This window comes from Hippopotamus amphibius, chromosome 3 (assembly GCF_030028045.1).
Source record: "Hippopotamus amphibius kiboko isolate mHipAmp2 chromosome 3, mHipAmp2.hap2, whole genome shotgun sequence".
Lineage (NCBI taxonomy): Eukaryota > Metazoa > Chordata > Mammalia > Artiodactyla > Hippopotamidae > Hippopotamus > Hippopotamus amphibius.
In genome coordinates, this window is record NC_080188.1 from 161,736,102 (window position 1) to 161,749,185 (window position 13,084).

Sequence of the window (13,084 nt, forward strand, 5' to 3'; positions counted from 1 at the left end):
TTTGAGCTTAGCTGCCAGTAGATGTTTTTACCCTAACTTACTTTATTCGGTATGAAGTAAGCAATTTGAGTCTATAATAGGGGTTGACAAACTGTGGCCCATGGGCCAAGTCTGGCCTGCCACCTGTTTTTATATTACCTACATTCTAAGAATGGTTTTTACATTTTTAAATGGTTGACAGATTCAAAAGAATATCATTTTGTGGCATGTGAAAATTATATGGAATTCAAATTTCAACATATATATGAGAAGTTTTATTGAAACACAGGCATACTTTTCTGTGTAGGTATAGTGTGTGACTGCTTTTGTGCTACAACAGCAGTGTTGCTTAGTTGTGACCAAGATCATATGGCCCACAAGGCCTAAACTATTCACCCTGTGGCCCTCAGAAAAAAAGTTTGCTGATCCCTGATCTAGAGTTGTACATTCAAATTCACCTTTAATTTTGACTTAGTATATGATCCTGAGGAGATCATTTTCTTCTTAATATATCTTCCTTTCTGAGAAACTTGGCAGGCAGTATTCAGTGGAGATGCAGCTCTCATAGTTGTTCCCAAACCTAAGTTTTGCCTAACCCTGTTGCCAGTCTTATGTAATGATATAGATCAGTGGCTCTCTTTAGACCCCTGGGTATTCCTGAGATCTTTTCAGGGGATCCCCCAGGCAGAAACTATTTTTATAATAATCTAGGAAATTATTTGCTGTTTCCGCTCTGCTGACATTTGCACTGATGATCCAAAAGCAATGGTGGGTGAAACTGCTGTCCTTGACCATGAATCAAGACAGTGATATAAGACTGTGACAGTGATTGTTGCACATACCTGCAGTAATACAATGCTAATTTCACCTAGGAATAAAGCCTTGCTAAAACAGTAAAAACTGTTAATTTTATTAAATCTCAACCCTTGGGTTACATGTGTTTTTGATACTCTATGTGATGAAATGGAAGTATGTATAAAACACTTTGCATAGCAAACTACCATGGTTGTCTTGAGAAAAAGCACTTGTGCAGTTGTTTAACCCATAAACTAGCTACTTTTTTCCTGGGACCTCATTTTTGCTTGAAAGAATGATTGACAGAACAACTATCCTTATTCAGACTTGGATATCTAGCAAATACTTTTTTTTGAAAATGAATGAAGTGAGGTGACACTTCAAGGAAAACAGCTAACAGTATTTGTTAAAATTCTAGTTTTCAGCCCTAAATTAGAAGTTGGGGAACCTGTATCAGTTACTTTGAGCCTGACAGTTTTCCAATACTTAAAGAGTTTTCTGGTGATATGTAGCAAATACGATTTTCTTGGAGATATAGTGATAATGAAATTTGTCACTGTTTGGAGGATTTGTGTCAGGGAACTAATATTTTCAGAATGACCAGGCTGTGATGTTACAAACTCCTGCGTGATAAAAGATCTGTTCAGTGTGTGAGACGGACTCATGGATTGAATGTAGCAGAAACAAAGTACATTGATAGAAATGTACATTCCACATGTAAACTAACCTTTAAGAAACTATTACTTAAGTTTTATTTTAGTATTTAAAAAAAAGCCACAATTATTTGAAAAGGCAATTAAAATATTCATCCCATTTTCAATTACTTACCTATGTGACATATTCTTCAAATCTTTCAACCAGAACAACATCTGACAACAGATGAGCGCAGAATTAGACATGACAATCTAGCCATCTTCTGATAGCAAGATTTGCAAAATGTGTAAAACAACGACACGTCTTAGTTATTTTTATAAAAATTATGTTAACATGTAATGGGCTTTAGTGTTTAAAAAATTGTCTATTTTTAAAATATCATGATTAATAAATATTTACAGATATAATCCATATAAACAAAAGCTCCTTGTGGCGCTTAATCGTTTTTAAGAATGTAAAGGGAGGTCCTAAGACCAGAAAGTTTAACTGTTGTTGTATTCAAGCTCATTACTATGAAGTCTGTCATATGAAATGGAAGAAGTAATTTTTACATTGCTTAAATGTTTCAGTAGCACCCATTATTCATTTTCTGTCAGAAAAGTAAGATGCAAATATAGACCAAAGCTTTCTCCAAAAGCTTGTGGGAGAGGCTGAAACTGTAAATTTCAAAAAAATTCAGTTAAAAAAAAAACACAACTAAATGGCATACATTTTGCAGATATGGATGGTTTCTTAAAAGCACACCTCTGAGGATACATTATATTATAGTAAAATAATTATTATGTAATTGCTATAATAGTTATAATTTAATGATAGCCTGTTACATGCATTAACTCTTTTCCTCGTTTAAAGCCCTGCGTAATAAGTTATATTATTAAGGAACTTGCTGTTGGTCACACAGTAAGTTTTAAGAGCTGGAATTCTAGCACTTCTTTTTGTCTTACTTTAAAGCTCTTATTCCTTTCCTTTTATCATAATGCTGTTGTTCACAGTGGCTGTATGTACAAGCATCAGCCTCCTATAAATAGGTCACAAGATCTTGTGGTAAAGGCTCTTTTTGACAGCAACGCTAGATAAAGACTTGTCTTCAGTTTTAGTTTGACGATTAAGGCAAGTAGATTGTCTTCTAGAGCTGTAGGGAGACAGTGCAAAAGTGAATGAACTAAACTGAAACAAATTGCTAGACACTGACTTCCATCAGTGAATTGCAACCTTCTTGATTGACATGGGTAGTATGAAAAAATGAATAGTCAGTAGGATTTTTATTCTTTTGGCTGATTCTCATTTAATATCTGTTTACTATTGTGGTCGTATTTCTAGGCTTCTCCAGTGACAGTGATCTGATATCTCTTACTGTGGATGTGGATTCTCTTGCTGAGTTGGATGATGGAATGGCTTCCAATCAAAATTCTCCCATTAGGACTTTCGGTCTCAATCTTTCTTCGGATTCTTCAGCATTAGGGGCTGTTGCCTCTGACGGTGAACAGAATAAAACAGAAGAAGAACGGGAAAGTCGTAGCCTCTTTCCTGGCAGTTTAAAATCCAAGCTTGGCAAGAGAGATTATTTGGAGAAAGCAGGAGAATTAATAAAGCTCGCTTTAAAAAAGGAAGAAGAAGATGACTATGAAGCTGCTTCTGATTTTTATAGGAAGGGAGTTGATTTACTCCTAGAAGGTGTTCAAGGTATGATTTTTATCTGTATTAATGTATTCTGGCATGTTCTTATGTTGGTATCTGGGGGAAAAAAGTATATATGTATAACTTTTTCTTGTGTATAATCCTATGTAAAAAGACTGAAAAGGAGAAATTACTGGTGATTAAATGACCTAAATAGGGATATATACTTTTAGTTACATGAAATGGAAGGCAGTATCAGAGATACTTAAGTCTCTGCTTTGATCAATTAATCAACAAAAACAGAATTAAAAAAAAATCAAGCCTCTAAGTCTCTTGTACAAATAATAATATTCTTTTTCTGACATGTTCACCAGGCTTCACCTCTCTCAGGAGTATTCACAGAGATTCTTTAGTACATTTACTCTCGATGGCCTGAAGAGACAAGATGAAATGGGCTTTTAAACTGAGAGTGTAAAGGGTTCTTGGATTTGCCTACTATTCTCTTTTTGTTAGTTGCGATAAATTCTTTGCTAATTAGTGGGGGTGATATGGGACATTGTAGAGCTGAATGTTGTTGAATATCTGGAAGTAGAGCTTAGCTTTTTATTTATTTTTTTACGCATCAGCTTTTATCATTTGCCTTTTCTTTATGGAAGCAGATTGAAGCATATTGTAATTCGTTACCTGACTTTCTGGACACAGTAATCAAAGGTTGATAGGACCTTCTTCCAGTGGTTTTCTTTCCAGAAAATCATTATTGTCGTTGTTCTGTGGCCTTTGACTTGTTAGTGCCATTTAGATTACCACTGTATTACTACAGTACTCCCACCCTCACTATGCCTGGTGTCCTATAGTCTAGACACCTTCTGTTTACTCTTCCTAGAGCAATGGTCCCCAACCTTTTTGACACCAGGGACTGGTTTCATGGAACACAGTTTTTCCATGGAAGCTGGGGGGAATGGTTCAGGTGGGAACGCAAGCAATGGGGAGCAGCGGATGAAGCTTTGCTCCCTCGCCCGCGGCTCACCTCCTGCTGTGCAGCCTGGCTCCTAACAGGCTGTGGGCCAGTACTGAGTTTGGGACCCCTGTCTTAGAGTATAAACTTTCTGTCTTCCAGTGTGGTGTAAAGATGAATACTTGGCTGTATGGAGTGGAAGGTGGAGTGTGTGTAGTGGTGTCCTAATTACTTCTTCACCAGGATTTTGATGAGTTCTCTTGTTTTTAGCCTTGACACTCACTTCCACAGCTACCTAAAACCACCAGTTCCTGAATTTTGGACAGATTTACAGTGCTGTGTAAGTCAGGCAGGTTAGGCAGCTTCCTTGAGTTGACCAAGTCAGTAACCACTCACCTGTCTACTTTTTAGCTTCTAAAATTTTGTTGCTGCTATTTTCTCTCCCAGTCTCTTTGTTCTTCAGGGTTTTGCCTTAAAAATAAATTTTTTTACTGCCACATTAATGGAACTTCAGGAGGGAGCATCTCTTATGGTTTGATTGATATGTCATTTTGATATAAATTTTTGTTTTTCAGATAGTTTCATAGTCTTTTGGGTTATTTTGTATGCTAATGGAACATTCTTGTCTTACTGATCTACTCATTTTTATTCTTTGTCTTAACTCTCATTTGGAGTTGGGAGTTTAAATTAGGGATGAGATGCAAACAATTGGCTTTGATATTTTGCCCTTTTCTTTCTATATAATTTTGTGTTAAAACAAAATTGATATATACTGATATAAAATACATCACTGTGATACTTTTCTGGCTAAAAGTTGTTTGCATTTAACCGTAGAACACTTCATAATGTTACCACTGGATGGCACCAGGAAATAAAAATCTTTACCTCAGAGTGAGAATTATGGATGCATGTCAGCAAATAACAACAACAACAAAATATCATTTAGGTAGTTGCTTTGTGATTATGGTAGTGAGTTATTTCTCCACTGGAACTTGATACCAAACCTGCTAGACCTGTATCTTAAGGAATGTTACTATTTAAACATATTTTTCCTGTTTAACTTATGCTGTGTCTCTGAAACCACCATCTCCATTTCTGCCTGGATTTAGTTTTTGTGGTTAAAATGCCATCAAATCCAAAAAGTTATAATCAACGACTTGCTTTTAACCTACTTTTGTTTATTCATGATGTGATCAATTTTATTCATACAAACTGTGGAAACCACAATCACAGAATTCTAATTTTTAGCCAAAATGTAAAACAACTTGTGTTTCAGGCCCATGGTTGTACATTTAACTGTGTCTTAAATGTAATGTCAGAGCAGTGTTTCTAGTCTGTGGATTCTGTTTAAAAGTATACCAGTCACCACACATGGATATTATTCTTAAAAAAAAGTGTTTTCTTCAGTTTTACTGAGATATAATTGACATATGACATCGTATTAAAGGTGTACAACATAATGATTTGATATATGTATATATTGTGAAGTGATTAATGCAGTAAGTTTAGTTGACATACATTAACTTACATAATTGTGAATTTTTTTTCTGATGCTGATAACTTTTAAGATCTATCCTGTTAGCAAGTTTCAAATATACAATACAGCATTGTTAACTATAGTCACCATTTGTGTGTTACATCCCCTGAATTTATTAATCTTATAAATGGGAGTTTGTATATTTTTACCACCTTCAACCCTTGCCTCTGTCAACCACCAATCTGTTCTCTATTTCTATGAGTTTGTTTCTTTTTAGATTCAACATATAAGTGAGATCATATGGTATTTGTCTTTCTCTTACTGCACTTAGCATAGTGCCCTGAAAAATTTTTCTTTCTTTTTTCTTTTGGTTGAATAATATTCCATTGTATATATACACCACATTTTATTTATTCATCTTTTGATGGACACTTAGGTTGATTCATGTCTTGGCTATTGTATATAATGCTGCAAAGAACATGGAGGTGCAGATATATCTTTGAGACAGTGATTTTGTTTCCTTCCGATGTATACCTGGAAGTGCAATTGCTTAGTCATGTAGTAGTTCTATTTTTAATTTTTTGTGAAACCTCCATGTTGTTTTCCATAGTGGCTACACCAATCTACATTCCCACAACAGTGCACAAGAGTTCACTTTTCTCCATGTCCTTGCCAACATTTATTTGTTGTCTTATTGATGATAGCCATCCTGACAGGTGTGAAGTGAGATCTCATTGTGGTTTTGATTTGTGTTTCCCTTATGATGAGTGATGTTAAGTACTTTTCATATACCTTTTAAGCATTTGTATGTCTTCTTTGGGAAATTGTTCACTTCCTCTGACCAAATTTTATTGTGATTTTTTTTTCCTGTTGAGTTGTGAAAATTCTGTATGTATTTTGTATATTAACTTCTTATCAGGTATGTAATATGCAAATATTTCTCCCATTTGGTAGGTTGCCTTTTCATTTTGTTGATGGTTTCCTTTGCTGTGCAGAAGAAGCTTTTTAGTTTGATGCAGTCCTGCTTGTTTATTTTTGTTTTTGTTGCCTTTGCTTTTGGTTTCAAGTCCAAAAAATTATTGCCAAGACTGATGTCAAGGAGCTTACTCTATGTTTTCTTCTAGGAATTTTTGGTCTTTAAGTCTTACATTCAAGTCTGTAATCCATTTTGAGTTGATTTTTGTGTATGGTGTAAGATAGGGGTCCAGTTTTTTTACTCCTTTGCAAGGGGCTGCTCAATTATCCCAGCACCATTTATTGTCCCTATCCTTTCCCTATTGAATATTCTTGGCTCCTTTGTCAAAAATTAGTTAACCATACATGCATGGGTTTATTTCTGGACTCTCTATATTGTTCCATTGATATTTGTGTCTTTTTAATGCCAGTACCATAGTGTTTTGATTACTGTAGCTTTGTAATATAGTTTGAAATTAAGAAATGTAGTGCCTCCAGTTTTTTTCTTCTTTCTCAAGATTGCTTTGCCTATTTGGGGTCTTTTGAGGTTCCATACAACTTTTAGAACTGTTTTTTTTCTACTTCTTGAAAAATGCCATTGTAATTTTGGTAGGGATTGCTTTGAATCAGTGGATCACTTTGAGTAATATGGATGTTTTAACAATATTAATTCTCCCAGTCCATGAACATGGAATATCTTTGTTTTTGTCTTCAATTTCTTTCCTCAGTTATTTGTAGGTTTTAATGTACTGATCTTTCACCTCCCTGGTTAAATTTATTCCTAGGTATTTTATTGTTTTTTATGCATCTGTAAATGGGATTATTTTCTTAATTTCTCTTTCTAATAATTTGTTGTTATTGTGTAGAAACACACTGATTTTTGTCTGTTGACTTTGTATCCTGTACTTTTACTGAATTTGTTTATTAGTCTAATAGTTTTGGGGGGAATCTTTAGGATTTTCTATATCTAATATCATTCATCTGCAAAAAGAGATAATTTTACTTCTTCCTTTTGATTTGGATGCCTCTTTTTTTTTTTTCTTTTTCTTGCCTAATTGCTCTGGCTAGGACTTCCAGTACTATGTTGAATAAAGTGGCAAAAGTGGGCATCCTTGTCTTGTTCCTGATCTTAGAGGAAAAGCTTTCAGCTTATCACTGTCAAGTGATGTTGAGTATAGTGGACTTTATTCCTTAATTTGTGGGGAAATTGGGGCTCTAGCTTGTGAGTTAACTTGGCATTTAGGAGCAGAAAAGATGTCTTCTTGGAGAAACTGTTATTGAGACATCACTATAACCAGTTATACCTATGAGTCATTTTGACTTAACTCTTGCTGTGAGAATTGTTACCTGTGACCTTGGATTGGATTGGCATGCTTTATAATAAAATAACTACTTTTGGATATGTGATAATCCAGAGAAAGAATCTTTCAGAGCTAAGTAGGAGTACTTTGTATAGGGGTTCTTATGAGTTGGCAAATTTTGTTATTCTGCATACTAACTATTCATCCTAACTAAACTATTCATTCTAAAGGAATTTATCTAGGTTGTTTGTAGATCTGATAAAGATGGATTGATGTTTTTCTTACTTAACTGGTATTTGCACAGCTGCGCTTAGATGCAAAACATAGTAGCAGCAGTTCTGTTTGCCCATCCAGCAGAGAAAAAGCATACCCCCATAGTTGTAACTTTGAATTCTCCTTTTGAAGCCAACACTTATTTCCTCAGTCTAGAAAAAGCTCTTGAAATTAAGGTGCCTTCTACTCTTCTAAGTCCTCAGATTTTTATGCATTTAAGAGAGAAAATCCAAAAGTCAAGATTGAAGGAATCAGCTTGAACCTTTGAAGAAATGTTTCAGTACATAACCTTTCATTTCTGTCTTATTTATATATTTCTGCAAGTGGCTGATATGATTAATCTATATTCTTAGTGTGGGCTTATTGGAATAATTGTGATAATGTAGAGTGGCAAATAGATGACATAAAGGTATTAGTGAGATATTTAAATAATAATTTTTTATTTAATACATGCCTGTCACTGTATAAGGTTTTTTTCTTAATGTTATTTTTACTCCTCAGAGCAAACCTATAAGCTGAGCTATGTCTGGTCATACTGGGCTTTGTCTAAGGACACCAAAACTTAGAGGGTGCAAACATTTAATATAATGATTCTAAAAGCTTGGCACCTAGTTAGCAAGAATAATTATTTGAAACAGGAAGCTACCAGATGGCAAGCATTGTTAGCAACACCCATCTGTGGACCACATTATGAATTACAGAGTTGATTTGAGAGCTGGTTTTTTTCAGTTTGTTATAGGTGCCAACATCGCTGGTGTATTGTGTTTGTAAGGTGGATACTGGAATCCCCATTTTATAGATGGAGAAAACTAAGACTTATATAAAGTAAGCAATTTGCTCAGCAGCATAAACCAGTAAAAGTTTCAGCTAGGATTTAAATCTGTGTCTTTCTGAGTTCAAATTTTGCCTCCTTTCCACTCTGCCATGCTACTTCACACATATCTCCCCTAATTAGATTAGCTTCTTAGAATGGAGACACAAGTCTTCTCCAGTATCAAAGTTTTTTAAACTTTGAGTATTTATTCTTTTTCCTTCTACCCATTTATTTCTTTGCTTGTTCAACCATCTGTCATTCAGTTGACCATTCAACAATCTTTACTACTTGTATGTACCAGGTTCTGTGATAGTGAATATACAGTGGTTTTTTGGTAAAAATATAAAATTGAATGATGGCCTTTCAAAATGAGACCGCCTCTCCTCTCTGCCCATCCCTTCTCCCTTCCCTTCCTCTCTCCTTCCCTCCCCTCTCCTTTCTGTTTCTGTTTAAGTCTCCTGCATACATTATGAATAGCATAATGAAAAGAGTTTCTGGATGTTGTTGGTATCTCATTTTTTTCGGCAAACTTGTTGATATTTTTGACCTGTGAGCGTACTTATGATGTTACTACTTGGCTGAGAGATGCAAACCATCTGCTGCAATTTTCATCCAGGTAAATGGTATAATAAGCAGTACCAAACCATTTTTATAGTTTATCCCATCCATGGGTCTGTGTGTGCTAGGCTCTCAGGGATGTCCAGACATATTTCAAAAGCTGACCTACTGTGCTGAGGTACTGTTTATACATCATTCTGGGTCTCTTATTAGGCCTTTTTTTTCCCTCTTCTTTTCTTTTCTTATTGGGTCTTGACTATTTTTCTTCCCCTTCCCACAGTGAGGAATAGAATTTCTGAAGAAACCATAAACCTACATACACTTCTAGGTTTCCTTTGAGTCACTTTGATTAGCTCAGAATTGTAGGGTTGGTTCTAGAACATGTCCAGGCTTTATGAATGTGGCTAGTCTCTGTGCAGTCATAATGACGTATACTCAAGTGCTTTAAAAGCAGTTTTGCCTGTTGATTCATTCCTTTGAATGAGAGTTACTGAAATATCAGGAACCTCAAAGGATAAACTGGTTTGCTTTAGAATGGATAGATATATGAGAAAGCTAGTAGTAAGTTTATGTTTGATGAAGAGAAGCAAGTCACATGATTTCTTACTGCTGAATTTCAGAAATGGAAGCATGTAGCTTTAAGAATAAAATTTATTTGACTTGTTTATGGTGTTAACTCTGAAGATGTTATGAAAATATTGTCTAGCCCACTTTTTCTGTAAGGGATTGCCCAGTTCAGTACAACGTATAAGGCTAACAAGTATATAGTATAAGGCTAACAAGACCAAAAGCTGTATTTTTAATAAGTGATGGTGGTATGATTGTCTAGCCTTCTAACGCATTGGCTCCTAGCTCCTTTGATTTATGATCCTCTGAGAATTTTGTTCTTCTTTTTCAATGTTGTTTCTGCTATTGGGGTCTCGTTACAACTCTATATAAATTTGAAAATCACCTTTAAAAAATTGAGGTTAATTGACGTTTTTATTTTTAAAATTTGTTTTTATTTTTTTAGAAATCAGCTTTTCTATTTCTGCAAAAAAGGCTGTTGGAATTTTAGTAGGCATTGAATTAAATCTGTAAATAAATTTATGGAGTATTGCCATCTTAACAATATTAAGTCTTTCAATCTATGAATACGAATGTCTTAATTATTTAGATCTTCTTTAATTTCTTTCAGCAATGTTTTGTGGTTTTCAGTGTATGAATCGTTCATCTCCTTAGTTAAATCTATTCCTAGGTATTTATTCTTTTGAATGCTAGTGTAAATGGAATTGTTTCATTAATTTTCTTTGCAGATTGTTCATTTCTGGTGAATTAAAACAGTTGATTTTTTTTAAAGTAATTAGTTAATTAATTTTATTGGCTGTTGGGTCTTTTTTGCTGTGTGCAGGCTTTCTTTTAGTTGCGGTGAGTGGGGGCTACTCTTTGTTGTGGTGCGCGGGCTCCTTATTGCCGTGGCTTCTCTTGCTGCGGAGCACGGGCTCTAGGCGCGTGGGCTTCAGTAGTTGCAACACATGGGCTCAGTAGTTGTGGCTCACGGGCTTAGTTGCTCTGCGGCGTGTGGGATCTTCCTGGAGCAGGGATCGAACCCATGTCCCCTGCATTGGCGGGTGGATTCTTAACCACTGCGCCACCTAGGAAGCCCAACACAGTTGATTTTTGTGTGTTTATCTTGTATCTGGCAACTTGCCGAATTTGTTTATTAGCTCTAGTAGGTTTTTGTGGATTCCTTGGGATTTCTATATATAGGATTATTTTATCTGTGAATAGATGTAGTTTATTTCTTCTTTTTCAGTTTGGATGCCCGTTTATTACTTTTTCTTGCCTAATGCTCTGGCCAGAACTTCCAGTATAGTGTTCAGTAGCATTGGGAAGGTAGGCATCCTTGGCTTGTTTCAGATCTTAGGGGAAAAGCTGTTAGTCTTTTACCATTGAATGTGATGTTTATTATTGGTTTTTCATAGGTGACCTTTATAATGTTGAAGAAGTTCCCTTCTATTTCTAGTTTTCTGGATGGATTTATCAAGAAAGAGAATTAGATTCTGTGAAGCAGAGTTATCACAGATTTGCAACACAAATTTATTATTTTATGGTCCCATAGGTGAGAAATCTGACATGAGTTTTACTGGGCTGAAATCAAAGTGTGGGCAGGACTGTATTCCCTTCCAGAGACTCTAGGGGAGAATGCGTTTCCTTGCCTTTTCCGGCTTCTAGAGGCCACCTGCATGTCTTCTTCCTTCTTGAAAGCCAGCAGTTTTGTACCTCTCTGATCATTTTTCCATAATTACATCTCACTTTGATCCTTAGCAAGGACACTACCTGATTTTAAGAACCCATGCGATTTGGTTGGGTCCACCCTGATAATCCAGGAAAACTGCCCTGTCTCAAGATTTGTAAACTTAATCACATTTGTAAAGTTGTTTTAGCCGAACAAAGTAATATATTCACAGGCTCCTTGGTTAGGACATGGACATTTTAGGGGTCCATTAGTCTACCTGCTACACTTGTGAATGACTTCTAGGTAATATACTTCTAAGTATGTTATAAGTACACTATTTAATACTCCAGCCATTGAGATTTTTCTGATTATCTTTTTGTTACTAATTTCTAGCTTAATTCCATGGTGTCCAGTGAAATTTGCCTGAATGATTTTAATTTTTCAAAATTTGTTGAGGCTTTCTTTATGGCCAAGGGCCTTGAAGTGGGGATGCTTGATACAGTCAAACAGTTATTTGAAAGTTTCATGATACTTTCTATAATATGGCTATTGTATTTATGTTTGTAGGACATTTTCTTACCTTTTAGTAGTCTCTACCTTATTTTTGATAATCAGTCATTATGGAATGGTCATAGGTACTTATAATTAAATTTATTTTTGAACTGTTGATATATGAGATGTCATTAAATTATTCTCTGATTAGTGAAGGCGTATGTGCTTTATTGGCTGTGGGTGAAAAGCTCACAAATATAGTAAAATCTTGCTATAAAATAGTTATCTTGAATAAGCCAAGATCAGTGATACAAAAGAAAAACACACTGTAGGACAATAAAAAACAAAAGCTTCGAGTACCCAGGACAAATAAAAACAGAGATTAGAAACAAAGAACCCCAAACTGTTTTTTTGTTGTTGTAGTTAATTAGTTTGGTACTTGGAGGGGGAAAAGTGCCTTGACTTGTGCTGTTAGTAAAAGGCCCATCTTCAAGCAACAAGAAGCAAGATTTGAAGGAATAAAAAATGAGAAGAGGTAAAGATGAATTATCAGAGGGGAGAGAATAGCAAACAATTGATTAAAAATGCCATTACTTTGTAATTTCCTAGTCTTCAAAATTACTTTTATTAGTACCTCTTGATGGCTAACCTATCCACTTTTTCTTTCTAGCACCTCTCAGTTTTTTCTATTTCTCTATTTTAGTTTTCATGATACATCATTTCAGAAAGTCTTTTGGCAGATACCTTAATTTCCCTTGCTTTTTGACCTTACATCACTTTTAACTGGGAGATCCCCAGCTATAGATAAATTTATCCACTTGTTTTGGAGAATCCATGAATTTCTCATATTTCTGGTTTACAGAGGTTGCTAACCAAAATGAATTCGTTGTTACTCATCTTAACTGGACGCTCAATAATGTTACTTATCCTAAATATTCCTTTGTTAACACAAATGTGTACACTCTGCAGTGATTGTATTTCATACAATATCTGCAGT

General features: G+C 35.1%; 1 protein-coding gene across 7 annotated transcripts in view; it reads left to right on the forward strand.

Moving 5' to 3' along the window:
* The window catches only part of RPS6KC1 (ribosomal protein S6 kinase C1), a 193,621-nt gene that overhangs the window by 69,984 nt on the left and 110,553 nt on the right, over positions 1-13,084 (forward strand). For all 7 annotated transcript variants that reach the window (XM_057725866.1, XM_057725869.1, XM_057725871.1 and 4 more), the window contains one exon: positions 2,749-3,111. In XM_057725866.1, the coding sequence (XP_057581849.1) occupies positions 2,749-3,111 (363 nt within the window). The remainder of the gene's footprint in view (positions 1-2,748; positions 3,112-13,084) is intronic.